The following is a 21,345-nucleotide window of genomic DNA, read 5'->3' on the forward strand; positions in this document are numbered from 1 at the left end:
TGAGATGGTTCACAGGTTAAAATGGCTGTTAAAACTTCATAGTCTTTAAAATCAGAGCCCAGAAGCAATTTCAACCATCAGTGGCACTTTATTTTGGAAGTTTCTATGTATTACATAGATGGCAACTTCCTTTCTGTTACCACCCCCCATTAAAAAAAATCAGAAAGACTGAAAAAACATATAAAATCCCTTATCCAGTTTCTCTAGTCCTAGGTTAAAAAAAACTTAAGTGGTGCCTCTCCTTCATGACAATACTGCTTTTTAAGGAGAATTCATAGTCTACCCTTATGCTCACTACAGAGTTCTACTCTTTCCTGGGGAGAAAATGGTCAGTGTTTCGGTTTGCTTTTCATAAATTCCTTTCTCGATTATTACACATTATCATTCCCCACTTGACACCTTCTTAGAAACTTGATTGTTGGATGCATTTTTCATTTGGCAAAAATCCAATGTGGCTTTGCGTGGGATGTCTAAGTGTCAGAAACAGCAGTGTTGATGTTCTGGTTTTGAGAGGGAAAATATATATAGAGATGCATACATTCCCTGGAAGAACAAATGTAGGAGACTGAAATAGGGTGTGCATGGAGTTAAGAAGGCTGATAGACACTACTTGGTTTTGAATTCTGTGGCTGTCAGCCACTGAAGACTGCGGTGTAGGCCAGAATATAAATCTCTGCAGGAAGAAGTTTGGTTAGGCACCACGAAATGACAGAGCCGGCTGCATTTTGTTCCAAGTGTATCAGAACAGACACAACCAAGGAGGGGCTCATTTGCAATAGGCAGTTCCCCGTGAATAACTACTTATGAGCATTTCTGTGAATGCTCTGTCAACAGAGGCACCGGGGGAAGAGAAAAGAAGCATCCTATTAAAATATACTTCCGGGGCACCTGGGTGGCTCAGTGGTTGAGTGTCCAAATCTTGATTTTGGCTCAGGTCACAATCCCAGGTTCACTGTATCGAGCCCTACGTTGGGCTCTGCGCTGAGTGTGGACCTTGCCTGGGATTTTCTCTCTCCCTCTGCCCCTCTCCCGCACTTGTGAGCGTGCTCTCTCTCTCTCTCTCTCTCTAAAATAAAATTTAGAAAAATTATTTAAATAAAAGAAAATAAAAATATACTTCCATCTCTAACTCACCCAAGACCCTAGGTCTCCTTAGCTCTGTGATTTGCAAGGCCAAAATGAAGTTTAAGTATGTGTCATTCTAGGTCATCTGGAAGCTGGTTCACCGAGGCCATCTCAGAGGACCTGAGTGTGCCCAAGAAAGCAGCAAGCCTACCCAGAAGGGTATGCCTTAATGATCTTCACATCATCCACAGGGCGGTCCTGGGAGTTGGTTTCCACCATTCCTACTCGATTCACCATTCCTATACCCTGGCACACACGGCCGAAAATGGTGTGCTTGCCATCAAGCCACTGGGTAGGGGCTAGGGTCACAAAAAATTGGCTGCCGTTGGTGTCTGGCCCCGCATTGGCCATTGCAAGAATTCCGGCCCCTGGTGGGAAAAAGGAAGAAAGAGTATGAATAACCCCCAAAGCTCCAGCCTGGAGCGTGTTACACCATCCCAGACTTTGTTCTGGCCTCTGTCCTCAACCACGTGACCCAAACAATCTTGCCCTCAGGGCAGGCTCTCCGCCTTTGCACCAAAGGCCATCACTGCACTACCCCAACAACCTCATCTTCCTGGTCTTCACCTACTCCCCAGCTTCTCTATCCATGATGATCCCCACCAACTGCTGGGCCATGTTCCTGATTCCCCTCCAAATCCCAGCAAGGTCTCCTCCTTCTCTGAGGAAAGCAGACTTTAGTTATAGTGCAGAACTACAGACACATAGTATATAAATATAACTCCCAGTTTATGACAGCAACATTCAACAATTAGAGGCTAGAACACTCAGGCCAGCACTCTGAATTGCTCAGGACCCTGAGAGAGGCGTCAGCTTCTCTAATCCACCATGGCTCTTTGTGGCGCCGTAGCTGGGCAGCGGCATGGCACCACGCCACGGTGTCAGGCATGCGCCCTGGATCACACCCAAGGGCAAGCTTTTAAAGTCCTCTCCCTCCTCCTACCCAGTCCGGCCAGACTCTTTACTTACCCGTGAATTTCAAGTCTGGATGAAGTTCATCTTCAAACTGCTTGCCATAGATAGATGCACCACCTCGACCTGCCAGATTAGAAGACAAGAAGCCAGTCAGCTAGTCCCACGCTCTACACCTCACGGAAAGAATTATGGTTCAGGGTCAAAAGATTCTTCAGAGTATACAAAAGGAAAGAGCAGTGAGCACACCTGGCCCCTGCTAAGTATATTGCAACTACGTAGCCCAGCAGCAGGATCAAGCACAGACATAGCACATTCGGATCACTGGTTTCATTCAGGTAAGAGGTTTCTTTTCAAAATAACACCAAGAGTGTTTTTTCCTGGTTATTAAAGTAATACGTGTTCACTGTCAAATATGCAGAAAGCATAGAGCATTATCAATAGGACATTAAAGTCCCCTATAATCTAACTATCTACAGTTTAACTACCATTTATAATTTGATGGATTAAGAGATTTCTTAATTTTTAACTTTTTTATGAGTATTTTAGACAGGAGCTCCCCAAGCCTTAACCCGGTGCCCATCACAGACATTGCTGATCAACCAACATTCCTCCCTGCTGAGCTTCGACGGGCCTCTGTAGCCTACCAACTCAGAACTGTAGGCAGCCATGTTTAATGGACCAGAGATGGCACAAGACTTAAAGAGCTACTCGCCGTCCTGAACCTAGATGAAGGAAAGTAACATTCATTTAAGTCAAAGATATCCAGCTTAAGGAAAACAGAGTGGAAAGTGGCAATGTGGCAGAAAGGAATATCACAGCAGGCAGAGTCCGTGGAGAGGAGAGGTCGTGCATCACTAAGGAGATTATGAAGAGACGTGAGATTAGGAACGCTTTGGTAGCAACATCACCACCTTACGCCATTTATATTATGTCCACGAGAGTGTGGCGCTGGCACCCAGGTTCTGTTCTTAGAGCAAAATGATACAATAAATATGGTGTTCCCAAAGGAAAAAAAAAATGTCCAAATAGGAGGCAACTCGCCTAATCAACTATTTAGCAAAAAAATATGACTTGCTGAATTACTCTGGTTTCTCCAAGTTGACCAACAAAGACAAAACAGCCTGGAACAAAGTGAACATTGGGTTCATCAGCTTACTCTGCTTGCCTGGCAGCCAGAAAACAGCCCAGACACAGGGAGCTCACCTCCTCTTACAGCCTGCTATGAAAGTAGGATGTTAACGCACCATGTTCCTCCCAGGCCCCAGGGGCCAGCTAAGGTGTTTCCATGGTGAAAATCCCTTGCAGTACTTAGAATGTTCCACCACAGAGAGCCTGTCATAGCCCCCGGTGCTGGAAGAAAACACTTCTCATGCAAAGAAGAATGGGGGTGAATCCTAACAGACTCAGAGAAACCTCCCACCCGGCCCAGGCTACCTATGCTTCTGGAAAAGTACCCAAATACCAAACTTTATAAAAATTTGTTCCGGGGCGCCTGGGTGGCTCAGTCGGTTAAGCGTCCGACTTCAGCTCAGGTCACAATCTCACGGTCCGTGAGTTCAAGCCCCGCGTCGGGCTCTGGGCTGATGGCTCAGAGCCTGGAGCCTGCTTCTGATTCTGTGTCTCCCTCTCTCTCTGCCCCTCCCCTGTTCATGCTCTGTCTCTCTCTGTCTCAAAAATAAATGAATGTTGAAAAAAAAAATTTTTTTAAATAAATAAATAAAATAAAATAAAATAAAAATTTGTTCCAAAAATTCCAACCTGTCAGTTTACTTCTCAAGAGCAATCATGTAACCAATATATTATCTCAGACTACAGAGTCAAGGTTCCTACCTGAGGCTGGGGGCAGAGGGGGTGGTTAGTGCTAGGGCTGACTATGAAAGAGAGGGCCATGGGCGCAAACTGTGGTCAAGCCCTAAATCCAGGGCTTAAGTGAGCAAACGGAGGGCGAAGTTCAGTAGCGGGCTGTTCGTCGCAGGCTGGGCCTTGGTAGTGGGATCCCTGCAAGCCGGGGGCTTCCAGGATGAAACCTCAGGGCCCCTGCCCTCTAGGAACCGAAAGCCATCACATAAATGGCACCAAGAACAAGAGGGTTAAGGGATGGGCCAGTCAAGAGTCACAGATGAAGCCCGGGGGTTAAGTCATTAGAAGGAGAGGAGAGGAAAGAGCACGGAGGCCCCTCTGTACTCACCAGGCACAGTCTGACCAGTTGCAACTAGTGGGGGCTCTACAGCACCATTTACACACAATATGTTATCTTTTCATAATCTAATTCAACCCAGTAGGGTTTGCAACAAAATGTCAGAAAGACAAAGAATTCCAATCAAAACATTCCTTTGGGCATGTGAATTGGGGAGAGACGGTAGGGGGACAGCCACGATTAAAGAGTTTTCCAGTGCAGAGCAGGGTACCCAGATGCCAACGATCACTTATAAAGCTGACAATTTGGAAGCTTTGCAGTCAAAACTTTGCTGTGTGCCGAGTCTAGTACAGATACAATGGCGACAGGCACTGATCTGTTTTGTAAACTCTGTATTCTGGACGTTCTCTTACTCTTCTGTCCCTCCTCTTCAACATTTATTCAAGGTATTTAATATCTCAGATGTACAAAAGAGACAAGGAATAATGAGACAAACAACTGCACCCTCGCTCAGGAAGAGTGTGGTCAATCCAGTCAAAGACACCATGCACACACTCCCTGCCCTCCGCACCCACCTCCCCGCCAGCTAACAACTACTTCAAAGAATCACATTTTCCTCTCAGGTAGACATTAGGCTGGCCAGGAGTCTGTCCCTTCCGTGCTTTTTCCTTTTTACTACCTAAGTATGCACCCTAAAAAAATGCATTGCTGCTGTGCATATTTTTCGGTTTATATAAATGGTATTATACTCTATGTATTCTTCTGCAATTAGCTTTTCTTTGTTCGCCATATTTATCCACTTTGTTCCATGCGGCTCTCTGTAGTATTCGTTCCAACTGTGCGATTGTAACACCAATCTTACCTTTCCTCATGTCGACGGGTGTCTGGGATCCTTCTCCTGTTTCTGCTGTTGTAAACCATGCTGCAGTAATCATTCTTACGCCTCTCTCAGACAAGTGCGGGAGCTCTTAGGGACAACACCTCATGGACAGGCAGGGTCACGGTTTGAGTATTTCCCCATCACCAGATTTCTCCCAACAGCTTGCCAGAAGTGGCCCCAATGTGCACTCCCACCCACAGTGCTCACTCTTACTGCTCTAGGTGCATTAGCCAGACTTTCTAACATTCCTCAGTCTGAGAGGTGTCTGATCTCTTGGGCTTTAATCTGCATTTCCTTGAAGGTGTGCATAACGCCATGTTTACTGGCTATTTAGCTTTCCTCCTCTGTGAACAGCCACTTATCTACTAAGTGGTTTGACATTCATATATATAAAAATATGTATATAATTCATATATAATATATATAATTCATATATATATATAATTTGTATATTATTAGGATTAATATTTTGGATACTAATCCTTGGTCAATTAATGCTTTTGCAAATACTTTCTTCCGGTGGATGAAATTTTATCACTCTTTTAATGGGGTCTTCTGCTGCACAGAATTTTTCGCAGTTGAAATCCCTCAATCTTTTTCTTTATGATCTTCTGCTTTAAAAAAATATTTCCTTCTCCCCAAGACCCCTCCGATGTCTCTTCTTCCTCACTGCCTGGCAGAAAACTCCCACGATGAACTGGAGCGGCATCTAAGACACGGTGGTTTCAAAGACGACCATACTTGGTGCTACTTACCCCATCGCTCCCATGCCACAGCCCCTTTTGGGACCAGTCCCAAAGCAGTACAGGTGAGCCAGGGACCCATGAAGAGGCCTACGTGAAAGCTCTGCCTGGGGCACCTGACACCAGGAGGCGACTGACCAAACCCATCAAAACCTCTTTTCTGGCAAGAGAGCATCTAACAGCAGGTTAGCTGTTCTCTGAGCATTTCTAACTCTTTCTCTAACCCCTTCTCCATGGCCTACTTCAACCTCAGGAACAGGAGAGGCAGGTACTGATCAGTGCCTTTTGCAGCTAGGGGTAGTCAGATGATCTGGTTCGGACTTACTAATACAAACAGAAGCCTGCTGAGTAGAGTTTCTGGGAAAGCTAGAACTTTCCTGATAAAAAGGGAAAAACAGGCTCCTTTGTCTTTCACCCATAGCTCTTTCCCCATCTCCCTTTTTTGAAAGCAGAGGTGATGTCAGGAGCAGCAGCAGCCATATTGCAGCCATAAGACAAGTCTGAGATCCAAGGCCAACACGCTAACAATGACGGAATGGAAAGATATAGTAAGCTTGGGTCCCTGACAACTCTGTTGGGCAGCTGAACCAAGGCCTACAACTGCTTACCTTCAGACATTTTCTTATGCGAGAAAAACAAAAGCTCTCTTTGTTTAAGCCGGTGCAGTTGAGTTTTCTGTTATGTGCAGCCAAAAGCATTCCAAATTGATACAATCACTGTTAGTAACAGAGTCTTTGGAAGAGGGAACTAACAGGTGGAGCTGCTGCTGTTGGATTACCAGGGCAAATGCCAGATACCAGATCTAACGTGGGAAAGAATGCTACATCTCTCCAAGAAGCTTTGAGGGTCTTAGGAGTCCTGTCTTCCTCACTTGCCTCTGGGGCCAGAGAGATCCAGATTTCCATTCCAACTCCACCACCAACTGGCCGTGTAGCCTTAAGGAAGATATTTACCCTCTCAAAGCCTCAGTTTCCTTGTCTGAAAAATGGAATAGTAGAAGTACTTCTGTCTCGTAGGTCTGTTACAGGAACTAAGTAAGATCGTGCACAGAAACCACGCAGTGTAAAGCATGGAGCAAACTCTGTATTATCAGCGACGATGAGCTATCTTTTTTTTTTTTAATGTTTTTATTTATTTTGAGACCCAGAGAGACAGAGCACGAGCAGGGGAGGGGCAGAGAGAGAGGGAGACATAGAATCCGAAGCAGGCTCCAGGCTCTGAGCTGTCAGCACAGAGCCTGATGCGGGGCTCGAACTCACAGACTGTGAGATCATGACCTGAGCCAAAGTTGGACGCTTAACTGACTGAGCCACCCAGGCGCCCCTGAGCTATCTTTAACGGAGATAACCTGGGCATTTTCCTGTGAGAGGCAACTGTAGGTAGTGATTAATACTTCACCTTAGGAGTCAGCCTGCATGGGTTTTTGCAGTTCCTCAATCGGCAAACCTCCACCACTCCCTCACTGCTCCTTGCTCTGAGTGTAACTCTGCTTATTTCAATGACAAAAAAGGCAGAGAACTTTCACGTGCTCTCACCACCAAATCCACTCCCCTTCCCACATCTCCACCCATTTCCCTTCCTTCTTCCCTCATTAATAAACCGTTCTTGTGACTATCCCACCACCATGTACCTAATCGAGCCCATTCACCGTTATGGAACTTTGCAACTACAATTCCTCCCTCTGCTGTACTATTTTTTTTCTTTCTAGTAGACCAGGCCTATCAGCAAAAAAAAAAAAAAAAAGAAAGAAAAAATGAAAAAAAAAAGGTCTTAAAAATTAAACACAACACTCCAAGTATCCCTATTCCTCTGCGCCCCTTCACAGAAAAACTCCCCAAAAAAGCTGGCAACACTTGGTGTCTTGGCTTCCTCTCCTGCCTCTAAATGCGCTCCAATCAGACTTTTGCCCTGACCGCTCCATTACAATGGCTCTTGCCAAGGTCATCAGTGACCATCACGTCATTAAATCCAATGGCCAATCCTCAGGCCTCACCTTGCCTGCTCCGTGAGCAGCATCTGACAGTTGATGTCACCCTTCTAAAAATCCCATCTTACTGGTGGTGGCTCCTCCCCTTCCTCTACTGGCTCCTTCTCCTCTGCCCCTTGTCCTTTTACATGTTAGACCTGCACCGATGTGTGAAGACCTCCCCTTCCAACCACTGCTCTCTTGCCCCTTTAACTTTCACAGGCGTTACTCCAATCAAGCTCTTGAATGTCTAACTCTGTCTTAGCATCTGCTTCCCAGAGGATCAGAACCGACAGAACCACTATCACCCTAGGCCAAATACAAAAAACTCTAGCTTTGATAAACGTCACAAGCTTCCAATGGGTCTCCTTGCTTCTAGCCTTGTCTCCTGTTTTCCAAGCCAGCTGGTTCTCCACATGGAAGTCAGGGGGACCCTTTTAAAACAAGCCTCATCATGGCAGTCCTCTGCTCCAAATCCTCTGGTGACATTTCATCACGCTTAGGACAAAATCCAAAGTCTTCACCACTATGAGACTCCATGACCTGGTGTCCTGCTACCTTCCAAAGTCATCTTCTGTCACTCTTCCCCCCACTCACCTGCCCTAGCCACTTGGTCTGTGCTATTTCTTGCCAAGCATCCTCTGGTCTAAGGCCTCTGATCGCTATTCCCTCTGTGGTGTCCCTGCCCCTGACAGTCTCAGGCTCACTACTTCACTTCATTCAGAGCTCTGCTCAAATGCACCTCACCAATGAGGTCTTCCCTAATCCCGCTATCCAAAATAACACCTCCGTGACTCCTGTGGTTCTCAACTGAGGGTGAATTTGCCCGTTAGGGACATCAGACAATGTGTAGAGACATTTTTGGTTGTCACACTGAAGGGTCTACTAGCTTCTAGCAGGGAGAGGTCAGAGATGCAGCTGAAGAGCCTACAATGCACAGACAGTCCTCTAAGCAAAGAATTATCCAGCCCCAAATGTCAACAGTGCCAAGGCTGAGAATTCCTGCTCTACGCCCTTACAGCATTTTCTGCACATCATTTGTCACGATAGTGATAGTGTATTATGTACTTAGTTGTTCACTGTCTCTCCCACTAGAATGAGAACTTCACCAGGGCTTCCTTAATTTACTATTGTATCCCCAGCTCGTAGAACATGCCTGGAATATGGCAGGAGGTCCAAAAGATCTTTGTTAAGTAAGTTAACAATCAAAATAAAGAATAACAGTTTTTAAAGCTCCTATTTTGGGTCAAGACTGTACTCACCATTTTACAAACATCGGCTCATTTACGACTCACAACAACTCCATGAGGTGAACACAACCACACTCTGCATGTATAGATAAGACGACTCAACGAGCTTACACAACTTGTCTACATTTAGTAAGTTCAAGTGAAGCCAAGATTCAACCCCAAGCCCACCAGGCTCTACGACCCTGTTCACCCCACACTCCATGACCTTGCCATCTACCATGGCTGAATTAAATTTCCTCACTTATTTTTCTTATCCCAGACTCAAGAGTCCCAAAATAGTTCCAGAATAATATTAGATCAAATCTGAACTCCTGTCTGGGAGTCTCCATGAACCGGTCTGATCTTATCCACCATGCTATCTCTAACTACTCTGTGCACTCTGTCCCTAACAGCTCCTTAAGTGTCCCCTAAACATGCAGTTCAAGGACCTCAGAGATCACATTGTATGTATCTGTCCTGGACATGGAGAGGTGGTCGGTCCAGCATGTGAGACACAACATCTGGGGTGCTGCGCTCTCCTTCACACTCAACACGTCTCTGTCACTTGTGCCTCTACTCATTCTTCTTCCTAAATCTAGAATGCCTTTCCCTGTCCTCCTAAGAGTTAAAAGTCTACATTTCCTTCAAGGCCCACCTCACAATATGCCTCCATCCATGCTAATTCCACTCCACTGTACTTTTTCTCTTATTATGAATTATTCCAACCTATGTCATATATATAACCCAGAGTGTACCACCATAAATTTGCATATTATATTACCTTATAGATGTTTCTTTTCTTTTCCTTTTCTTTTTTCTTTTTTAAGATTGAGAGAGAGAATGAGAGCAGATGGAAGGGCACAGGGAGAGAAAGAATCCTAAGCAAGTTCCATGCTCAACGCAGAGCCCAACACAAGGCTTTATCCCACGACCCTGGAATCACGACCTGAGCCAAAATCAAAAGTCAGACACTTAACCGACGGAGCCGCCCAGGCACGCCTCTATTGTTGTTTCTTATAAGAACCATCTTGTCTTCCTGGCAGAGGAGGGAGAGCTGTAAGTAAAAGAAAATGCCTCGGCTTCTACTGCTTAAGTCTCTTCACAGGACTTGGAACAGCACAGGATACCCAGCAGACTCTAAGCAGATATTCACCAAATGAATACAATTAACGATGAGCTGGCCGTTCCACAGTTAAATTTCAGGTGTTCCTGGGGCTACCAAGAGGAGACGAGGAGTCAGAGGGAGGGCGATGTGCAGTGTAATCAGCATGCAATTAATCACCGCGATCACGCCAGCTGGTGAGCACGGCGAAGCTAACTGCAGAGCGTGAAGAGCGAGAGGAAGAGCCTGACAGGATGCCACGTCTTACAGGGAGGAGAGGAAGGGAAGAAGTTAGTAGAAGCAGATAAAAAAGACAGCTAAGGAAAAAGCCGGCATAGTTATTACAACAAGAGAAATTTTAAAAAGGAAAAATAGTTTAAAATGATGCAAGTGGGGTGCCGGGGTGGCTCGGTGGGTTAAACGTCTGACTCTTGAGTTCAGCTCAGGTCATGATCTCACCGATCGTGCGTTCGAGCCCCGCATCAGACTCTGCACTGACAATGCAGAGCTTGCTTGGGATTTTCTCTCTCCCTTTCTCTCTGCCCCTCCCCAACTTATGCTCTCTCAAAATAAATGAATAAAACTTAATAAATAAATAAACACAGCAGGAATTCAAAGTATCTGAATTGAGAAAACACCTGGCAAAGGTGCTTAAGAAAGACTGTGGAAGGAATAGTTAGTTCCAGAGTAGCCAGACCAAGGGACAGGGAGGGACAGAAATAGTACATCGACTTGCTGAAGAGCCCAGGATGCGTCATGCTGTTCACCTGAGATATTTAGCAAAAAACATGTCGCCTAATCAGCTAGCAGTTCATATTAGTGACCCAGGAGGGCCTAACCTTGTTTGCCTTCTACCACAGACCTATCAGCTCAATCATTCATTACACTTGAGGCTGGATGCAATTACTTGGAAATCTTTTGAGTGATTCCATTTCATTAAAATTGCATCATGGAAATGTGACATTATGAAGGATTGCAAAGCAATTACAGAAATATAGGGAAGCTCTGACATGAACAACTCACATCTGAGTCACTTCCAATTCTTGTACATTTATCATGGACTCTCTCAGTTCACTGGCGTTATGAATTAAAATTTTATCTCGTAACGAGAGAGAGGAAGAAGACAGGAGAGTATATCAAAGTGCTGACAGGACACTTTCAGATAAAGAAAGAGGAGTGAGGCAGGCTTAGACTCCCTCCATACCTGATGAAACAGACAAAAAAATTCCACTTTTTTCCAAGCCCCAAATTCACCAGCATCAACCAAAGAAAAAGGAAAGAAACTTAGTACAAAAATGCTGAGAAGAGTAAGCCAAGGAAAGAGAGATTCTTCTGCCTGCACTCCCTAAAAGTAGTAAGCAGGAAAGAGAGTGTGGAACCCAGAGAATTCTTACAAATAGCCTCCAATTTTGAGAAGCCAACAGAAGAAGTGGGTGAGCAACCCTGAAAAAACTGAAGAGAAGTCCCTGAAGACAGAAGCCTGTGCATACCACAGGGGCTCAGCAGCGGCATGGCAGGCCACCAGCCACGGCCACCTTGGGGGAGCGGGGGGGGGCACTGGGCCATGCTGGGGTTCAGGACAAGCTATCCCAAAATATGGCACTTGGGCACACTGAATTATTTCAAATTGAAGGAATCTGAGAAACATCAGGTACAAGAAGGACACTGTGACGTTCCCTTGGAGTAGGTCCTAAGACCCTCATGTGAAAGGTGCCCTCACTATACCTGGGGAAAAGAACATCCCATTTCTAAGACAGAAGGACCCCAAGAGGAAGCTGAACGAACAAGCCTTGGTGTTTACTACATTCAGTTCAGACCCCTTTCGTCCTAGCATGTTTTCTCACAAGTTTCCACTCTAGCACAGAACACTCAAACAATGAAACCACCCTAGCACAACACTGTCAAACCTAGCACAAAAACACTCAAGTATAACCATTTCTTCAGGTCATTTTTTTTTTTTTTTTTTTTTTTTTTTTTTTAGAGAAAGTGAGAGCGAGCACAAGCAGGGAAGAGGGGCAAAGGGAGGGAGGGAGGTGGAGAAGGAGGGAGAGAATCTTTTTTTTTTTTTTACATTTATTTATTTTTGAGAGACAGACAGAGAGCATGAACAGGGGAAAGGCAGAGAGAGAGAATGAGAGAGGGAGACACAGAATCTGAAGCAGGCTCCAGGAGCTGAGCTGTCAGCACATAGCCCGATGCGGGGTTCGAACCCATGAACCGTGAGATCACGACCTGAGCCGAAGTCGGAAGCTTAACTGACTGAGCCACTCAGGCTCCCCGGGAGAGAGAGAATCTTAAGCAGGCTCCATGTTCAGCATGGAACCCAATGTAGGGCTCAATCCCATGACCCTGAGGTCATGACCTGAGCCGAAATAATCTAGCCAAACACTCAACCAACCGAGCCCATGGGTCTTCAATTCTTTATCAAGGTTCCAGTGTCATCAAAACTTAGAACAAACAAATCTGTATGCTTTTCTATCAATCTCTCCTGTTATGGAGACCCAGCTATGAATGAAAAAGGGTAGGAGGATCCTTCTCCTCCACTACAGCTGTTCTCAGGGGACTACCCAGAGTCCAGGGTTGGGGGAGAGGTCTCCAGGGAGAGGGCTTTACTAGAGGCTGGGGAAACAGAACAGAGGCTGGCCCTCACGTAAGGTGCTCACTCAGCATTAGCTCTCCCACTACCTCATCAGGCCAGAATAGAATGGAGAGAAAGCAACCTAGCATCTGGAATGGGAAGGACAATGACAAAGAGGATCCACTTGTACTGTATCTGAACAAATAAAAGGTACAAACAGCATCAGTGCCGACATACATTAAGCATAGATAAGATGAAAAGAAGTGGCACAGAAACTATGCAAACGTATTACAACAAATGGAAGGACAGAAAGAAAGGAAGGGTTGTAAGAGAAAAAACACCTCGTGGGGCACTTGGGTGGCTCAGTCGGTTGGGCGTCAGACTTCGGCTCAGGTCATGATCTCACAGTTTGTGAGTTCGAGCCCCGTGTCGGGCTCTATACTGACAGCTCGAAGCCTGGAGTCTGCTTCAGATTCTGTGTCTCCCTCTCTCTGCTTCTCCCCCATTCACACGCTCTCTCTCTCAAAAATTAAATAAACACTTAAAAAAAAATTTTTTAAAAAAAAGAGAGAAAAAACACCTCAGGAAGTCAGTCTGGGAGAAAACATAGTCCAAGGGCTTCTCCGCAGCTGTCTCAAGCTACAGATGCTTCAATAGAAATAAGAATCCAATAAAACAAAAGCTCAAAGACAAGATAATAAATCAACAAAATTAGTGAAATGACTGCAGAGCTATGGAAACAGATTGAGAGCCCAATAACACCAATACAGTGCTAATAAATCAATCAGAGCAAAGGACAGAACAGACATGACCACAAGTTGAATAAGGCACAGAGTAAAGGTCTAAGATTATCTCAGTGGATGCAAGACAAAACAGAAAGACATCATCTCACACACTCAGAAGAAATCTAATAGGGGCGCCTGAGTGGCTCAATCGGTTAAGGATCTGACTCTTGATTTCAGCTCAGGTCATAATCTCACAGTCATGGGATTGAGCCTCGCTTCTGGCTCCACACTAAGTGTGGAGCCTGCTTGAGATTCTCTCTCTCCCTCTCTCTGCCCCTCCCCTGCACGCATGCTCCCATGTGCTCACGCTCTCTCTCTCTCTCAAAATAAATAGGGGAGCCTGGGTGGCCTATTCGGTTGAGCATCTGACTTCAGCTCAGGTCCTGATCTCACAGTTCGTGAGTTTGAGCCCCACACTGGGCTCACTGCTGTCAGAACAGAGGCTGCTTTGGATCCTCTGTCCCCCTCCCTATCTCCCCCTCTCAAAAATGAATAAACATTAAAAAAAAAAAAAAAGATTCTTAATAACTAAATAAACATATAAAAATTTAAAAATAAAAGTAATGTAACATATGTGAAAAGCAAAGGTCATAAAACAAAGAATAACTAGTTTCCCAAACTAGGAAATCAGAGCAAGTGACAGAGAAAATATTCACAAATACAAATCAAAACACTTCTCCAGAGCTGAAGGAAGGAATAAATCTGGCCTCCATATTCTCCAAAGCCATGTTTACAACCAGAAGTCAACAAAACAGACCTGTCTAAAAAAATCTGAGTGAATGAGCGTGGCCCAAGAACAGAATACCCAGTCATGGTCTTTTTCAAATTCTAACATGATGGAGTTTAAAAAAATGTAACACCCTCCAGCGTCTGCAATACAAACCACTCAGCAGGAAATTCTGCCCTCCAGCCCTTGTGAACAGAAAAGTCTAGTGGTAAGCACTGAACCCTCTGAAATGTAGAACCCATACTGTAGCTGAGGGAATCAGGCACAGAATGGAAAATGTGCCCTGATGAAAAATAAAACTAATGACAAAAATTGAGAGCAAGGGAGGGAGGAGTGTAGGTGTGAGGTAACAGAAGAGATATAGATGTGTATATATCTCTGTCCCCAGTTCCAGGCACAGAGCTCCTAAAACTCCTGTAATTTCCCACATGATAAGAATACTAGGGGCAGCTCTTGTTCTAACATTTGGTCTTTGACCTGTCCTTGAAATTGGGCTTTTAAAACCCTTTGAAATTCCTAAGTGATAAGAGCATTAGGAGCATCTTTTGTTCTAATGAGGCAGGTGGACTCCTGGATGGCGACTGGTCCCCAGAAAGACCAAGCCATGACTAGAAGCATGGAATTTTCAGCCTCCCATCCCCCTACCCCTGCTTCTTCAGAGAAGGGAGAGGGGCTGAAGTGGAGATAACGATTGGTCATGTCTACATGAAGAAGCCTCCAGAAAATCCCAATACTATAGGGTTCAGAGAGATTCCAGGTGGGCAAACACATCCCCGGATGGTGACGTACCCTAATTCCACAGGAACAGAAGCTCCTGCCCTGGGGACCCTCCCAGACCTCACCCTGTCCATCTCTTCATCTGGCTGTTCATCTGTATCCTTCATCATGTCCTTTAATAAACTGGTAAACGTCTCCATGAGTTCTGTGAGCTGCTCTGGCAAATTAAGGGACCCCAAGGAGGGGGTTATTGGAACCTAGGCTTGCGACTAAAGGGGGGCCAGGGGAAGAGGGGCAATCTTGTGGGGACTGGGCCTTAACTTGTGGGATCTGATGCTATCTCTGGGTAGATAATGCTGGAACTGAGTTAATCTACGACACTCACTTGGTGTCACAGAATTGCTTGTCGGGGGCGGGGGGGGGAGGGGTGATAAACCTAAATACATTTGTGTCAGAAGTGAAGTGATCTGTGTTAGCAGTAAGGGAGACATGCAGGAGAAAAACACAGGAGGAAAGAACTAGGTTTTTCCCATCACAGAATGCAGGCAAAACTGAGTTTTTTTCTAAACAACAGGAATGGGTAAAAATTTAAGTACTGACTGCCTCACCTTTCATAACAGGAAATCAATTTTTTTGTTAAGTATACACAAAATTAATTTTTTTTGTTTTAAAAACAATAACATGCATGACATAGTCTATTGTCTTGAAATCATCTCTATTTAGCTAGTGATCTATCCATTCATCCATCCTTTTATTTTTTTTAATTAATTAATTTATTTTTTAATGTTTATTTATTTTTGAGAGAAAGAGAGACAGAGCATGAACGGGGGAGGGTCAGAGAGAGAGGGAGACACAGAATCTGAAGCAGGCTCCAGGCTCTGAGCTGTCAGCGCAGAGCCCAACGCGGGGCTCAAACTCACGGACCGTGAGATCACGACCTGAGCCGAAGTCGGACGCCCAACCGACTGAGCCACCCAGGCGCCCCTCATCCATCCTTTTAACTAGGTATCTGAAAAGAAAGATTTCTAGAATAATGTCCACCAACAGTTAACATCAATTGTTTCTGAGAAGTGGATATTGTGAGAATAATTAATAGTGGCTAGAAATCTTTAGGAAGGGGGCATCTGGCTGGTTCTGTCAGTTAAGCATCTGACTCTTGGTTTCAGTTCAAGTCTTGATCTCATGGTTCGTGAGTTCAAGCCCCACATCAGGCTCTGCATTAACAGTGGGGAACCTGCTTGGGATTCTCTCTCCATCTCTCTCTGCCTCTCCTGTGCTCTCTCAAAATAAATAAATAAACTTAAAAAAGAAAGAAGAAATCTTTAAGAAGTATATGTATAAATGATCTTTGTGTTCTTTTTTCTAGTTTCCTATATCTTCTGTATTTTTAAATGTGTCCATATACATTAAAAACATTGAATACCTCTGGTTATAAAGGATAGAGAACTGAAAATGACAAAGAAGAACAAGATTAAGAAAAGACTGGCACAAAGATTATCAAACTTATTTAAAGGCAAAAAAAGCAGGAGCAGAAATTAGCAGAGAGAAAATGCAGACTGAGAAGCAAGGGGCCTTGAAACTCATGTTAGCATGCACCAATTTCACTAATAAATCCCATCTAAATGACAGTAACTCCCAAATTCATACCTCCATCCCAGATCTCTCCATGAACTCCACACTCCTATCCCTTCACTTATTCAACACCTCTAAATGAAGACCTGACAACTATTTCAAATGTAATGCCTAAAACCAAAACCAAATTCTTGATTTTTCCCTCCACACATGCTCCTCTCTCAGCCTGCCCTATTTCACTGAATTCAACTAATGTTGGCTTGGGGCGCCTGGGTGGCTCAGTCAGTTGAGTGTCCGACTCTTGATTTCAGCTCAGGTCATGATCCCTGAGGGTCACAGGATCCCCAGGGTCGTGGGATCGAGTCCTGCATTGGGCTCCACACTGAGCATGAAGCCTACTTAAGAATCTCTCTCGGTCACCTGGGTGGCTCAGCTGAGCATCCACCTTTAGCTCAGGTCATGATCGCACAGTTTGTGAGTTCAAGCCCCGCGTCGGGCTCTGTGCTGACAGTTAGGGGCCTGGAGCCTGCTTTGGATTATGTATCTCTCTGTCTCTGAGCCTCCCGTGCTCACACTCTGTCTCTTTCTCTCTCTCGAAAATAAATAAACATTAAAAAAAAAAAAAAGATTCTCTCTCTCCCTCTGCCCCTCTCCCCTGCTTGCTCTAAAATTAAAAAAACAAACAACTAACGTTGGCTTAACTATACCTGTCCCCGTTGGGTCACCTCCCTGGATCATGAAGTCTTTGATGATTCTGTGGAATTTGGTGCCATTGTAGTAACCTCGACGTGCCAACTCTGCAAAATTCTTACAGGTCTTTGGAGCATGCTTCCAGTACAGCTCCAGCACAATGATTCCCATGCTGCAGTGGGGGGGAGGACAGTAGAGTTCTAGTCAAGAACAAGGTCACAGCAAACAGGAATATTATGGGACTGATCCAGGATTCTTTATTTTCAAACTTATGTAAGTCATGAAATTGTAATAAACATCAGACCTCATGCTCAGCAAAGGAAAACATCACAATGTAAATAATATAAACACAGGTATCTTCTTTGAGTAAAACACATAGGGAACTTCTGGTACTTCTTGTAAACAAAATAACTGTGGACAACTAAAAATTCAAACTAGCCTTATATATTAAAAAAAAAAAAAAGTCACTGATCATGGGAAACCAGTATAACCAACCCTCAATTTGGAAAAAAATCACTTAATATTTAATTTGTCATTTTTTTAAAAAGAAGGTATTATTATATCAGGAATTTGTATTTATTTAAACATGCATAAGTTTCTGGGTAGGGGTAGAAACTTGACAAATGGGAAACAGGATGGTTTTTAATGAGTATTTTTTTTTTAATTTTGTATTTTTGAACCATGTAAATACATTACCTATTCGTAAAAATTTTAATGGGAAAAAAAGGTACAGTTTGTGTGTATTTAAGAGAGGGTGCAACAAATGCAAAACCCGATTACTTCACATCTCTATACCTATCAAATGGGATGAGCCCTTCCCCTCTACCTCCCCCCGCCCCCCAGGTACTGCTCAGGAAAAAAGTAAAAGACTTAGGTGCCTTCCCCTCTCCTCTACTCCATCACTCACCTAGATCTTAAGCTCCAAGAATGTGAAAATTGAGGCAACTATGTATAGTCTGGATAGCCAGTGCCAAGCACAGCATAAGCACTCTATAAATATATATATGTGGTATATGCTAGAACATAGCTCTCTAAAAAAAGCCTTTCTACCAGCAATTCATCCCCTACTAACAATTCAGCAGGGATCGACACCTACTCTGTGCAAGGCATGGTTCTAGGCGGTTTTTTCCCTCATGGAGCTTATATTCTGGTGCATATTTTTTAAATACAGGGAATAACTTTTTGGAATGGCAATCAGGAAATACCTATACAGTTATGAAATCAACATACCTTTTGAGAGCAATTTCAACTTCTAAGTATTCTATAACAAAACTCACAAACGTGCTGCTAAAGGACACGGTATGTGGAAGGATATTCATGCCAGTATTTGTCATAACAAAAAACAAGAGGCAACTTAAGTGTCCTTCAAAGAAGTGGCTAAAATACAAAATATCCACACTATGGGCAGCTGTATTAGCAAGTGAAACAGAAGCAAATTACAGAAAAAAACATATATACAACATATATACAGCATGATCACATGATTTTGTTTTTAAGAAACAACATAAAAGAGACGGGCATCTGGCTCAGTCGGTTAAGCCTCTGACTCCTGATCTTGGCTCAGGTCATGATCTCACAGTCTGTGAGTTCAAGCCCCACGTCAGGCTCTGCGCTGACAGCACAGAGCCTGCTTGGGATTCTGTCTCTCCCTCTCTCTGTCCCTCCCTCACTTGCTGTCTCCTTCTTTCAAAATAAGAAAACAACAACAAAAAGATAAAAGAAACAACACAAAAGAGATGTTTAGATGTTCGCAGAGAAAGATGTGGAAGGTCATCCAACAAACTATTTACTGTTTTTACAGGAAGAGGTGGCTTTCACTTACTCTATATACTTTTGCACTGCTTGGATTTAAATTTTGATTTATTTTGTAACTTAAAAAAACGTGAACAGGTGAATTCAGAAATTGCTTTCAAGTTGGGGCCTGAAGTAGGCTTTTGGTGGTAGGGAAGATGACCAGGGAGCAAAAGCAGCATCTGAGAACTGTGCTCCGGGGGAAAACAGCACGAGCAAGAGCAGAAAATAGAAAAACAGTAACTGGTCCTTGGCTACTGATGTGGGAATGGCAGAAGATGCAGCCAGAGAGGGAAGGCAAAGGCCAGATGAAAAAAATAACAATCTTGAATGTCAGGCTACCATGCTTTAATTTTACACTGTTGTAGAAGTAAGAAGTTACTTAGGTTATTTGTACTACTTTCTTAAGATCACTTTGGACTTTTTCCAAAGAGGCAGTGGAATGAATGGAGCTCAAGAACCTAGCATGTGAGGCAGCCGGACCAGGCTCCAAATGAGGTTTCCCGACTTACTTGCTGTATGAGTCTGGTCAAATCATTTCATCTGTAAATTCTGGCATTTCTCTTGCTAAAACTGGAGAGAAGGTGGAATAATACCCATGTGGGTATTAAGTGGATTAAACTATATGAGATGCTATATGTCAGGGGCATGGCACTCGCTAGTTAGTGCTCAGTTATAGCACTCTTTGATACTGGGGGAAATGTGTCTCTTCCTGTGCCTTTCTAATAGTTTAATGCAACTAAACTGCTTACAACATTAGTAGTTACTGTAACAGCTGTATAAACGAGCCCCACCTAGATGACCGCAACTCTGAAATTCAAAAGCGGTGTGTGTCTTAGGCACCTTTTTTTTTTTTTTAAATGTTTATTTATTTTTGAGAGAGAGTGCACACACGCACAACTGGGGAGGGGCAGAGAGAGAGGGAGACACAGATTCTGAAGTAGGTTACAGGCTCTGCGCTGTCAGCACAGAGCCTGATGTGGGGCTCGAACGCAAGAACTGTGAGATCATGACCTGAGCCGAAGTCCGACACTCAACCGACTGAGCCACCCAGGCGCCCCATAGGCACCTCTAACCTGATTCCAGATGCAACGTCGCTGGCTTGTAACCTCAACACACGCTAGTTGAATGAATGAATGAACCACCGGGTGGGAGGAAGGCAACCAGGCCACTGTCGCTGAGGTCTCAGGGAGAGCCAGTGTGGAGCTCGGACGCGGGAGGTGGCGGTCCCCACTCAGCGCTCAAGCTGCCCTTACGGCCGCCGCTCTACGCTTCTCCACGTGGAGGCCGGCCTCCAGGGGGAGCGTACCCGGAACCCAGCCCCGCGGCAAAGCCGGGGCTCCGCGTCGCCACCGCCAGCCCAGCCCCCGAGGCCCGACCCCTCTCACCTGGTCTCCAAGTACACATTGGGCGGCTGCCAGGAGTCTGGGGGAATCGCCGCCATAGCGCAGCGCGCGCAATCCAGCAGCACTTGCTACTTCCGGTGTCGATGCCTGGGGACCCGCCGCTGCTGCGCACACTTCCGGTCCTCGCCGTTCAACCCTTGCTATGGCAAGATTTGGGGAGTTGAGACAAGGAAGAAGGACCCCACTTCCAAGGCGGAGAAGCTGGTATGTGAAGCGAAAACAGAACGGCTGCAGAGACGGAGAAAAGCGCAAGCTCCATTGTAGGGGGTGGTCTCCAAGTGAAGAGCGCGACACTCTCCTGTAGCTCTGATTGGTTCGTTTAGGCGGGGAAGGCGGGAAGAGCCAGAAAATCTGCACTCCGATTGGAGTTATGTCCTAATTTTCCATTGGAAGAAGTTCTAGTTCCACAAAGGGGCTGGGACTTGAAAGAGAGAAGTAGAATGGAAGGGAATAGAAATGAGAGGTGCCAGTATCTGACCTTTGTAAGGCCCTGTACAATTTACATAGCACTTACATTTTATTATCTACTCCACAGAGCAATCCTGTAAAGTAGATATTATTGTTCCCATTTTTTCAGATGTGAAAACCGAGACCCAGCAGTTAAATGACTTGTTCATTTGTCTCTAGCCATACAGCAAACCTGAGCCTTAAGACTCCAAAAAGTAGAGCAAACAGTCTGGGACAGAGAGAGGAAAAGGGTCAGGAAGAAAATGAGAAAGAAGGAAAGGGAGAGAGATGAGAATGAAGATCAAAGAGATGAGGGCTAACGCAAGGCTTAGAGTGACTGGCTGGGATATATGGGATAGAAGGTTGTTAGGGAGGTTTGTTCAGGGTCAAAGAGAAGCAAAGTAGAGGCCCTGCAAGGTTTGGAGGGAGGAGGAGAAAGAAATGGGGTAAGTAAATGTTGTAGATGCTTTGCACACTGGTTAATAATGATGGCTACAGGGCGCCTGGGTGACTCAGTTAAACGTCAGACTTCAAC

At 44.8% G+C, this 21,345-nt stretch overlaps 1 protein-coding gene across 1 annotated transcript; it reads right to left on the reverse strand.

Moving 5' to 3' along the window:
* Positions 1-68: 68 nt before the first annotated feature.
* Positions 69-20,670, reverse strand: PPIL1 (peptidylprolyl isomerase like 1). Its single transcript, XM_045498010.1, has 4 exons — positions 20,346-20,670; positions 17,184-17,338; positions 2,095-2,163; positions 69-1,493 (listed from the first exon to the last, which is right to left on the reverse strand). Exons 1-4 carry the CDS (start codon positions 20,399-20,401, stop codon positions 1,273-1,275), a joined length of 501 nt encoding a protein of 166 aa, XP_045353966.1. The 5' UTR covers positions 20,402-20,670; the 3' UTR covers positions 69-1,272.
* Between the last annotated feature and the right edge of the window lie 675 nt (positions 20,671-21,345).

The sequence above is a fragment of the Leopardus geoffroyi genome, chromosome B2, assembly GCF_018350155.1.
Source record: "Leopardus geoffroyi isolate Oge1 chromosome B2, O.geoffroyi_Oge1_pat1.0, whole genome shotgun sequence".
Taxonomy (NCBI): Eukaryota; Metazoa; Chordata; class Mammalia; order Carnivora; family Felidae; genus Leopardus; species Leopardus geoffroyi.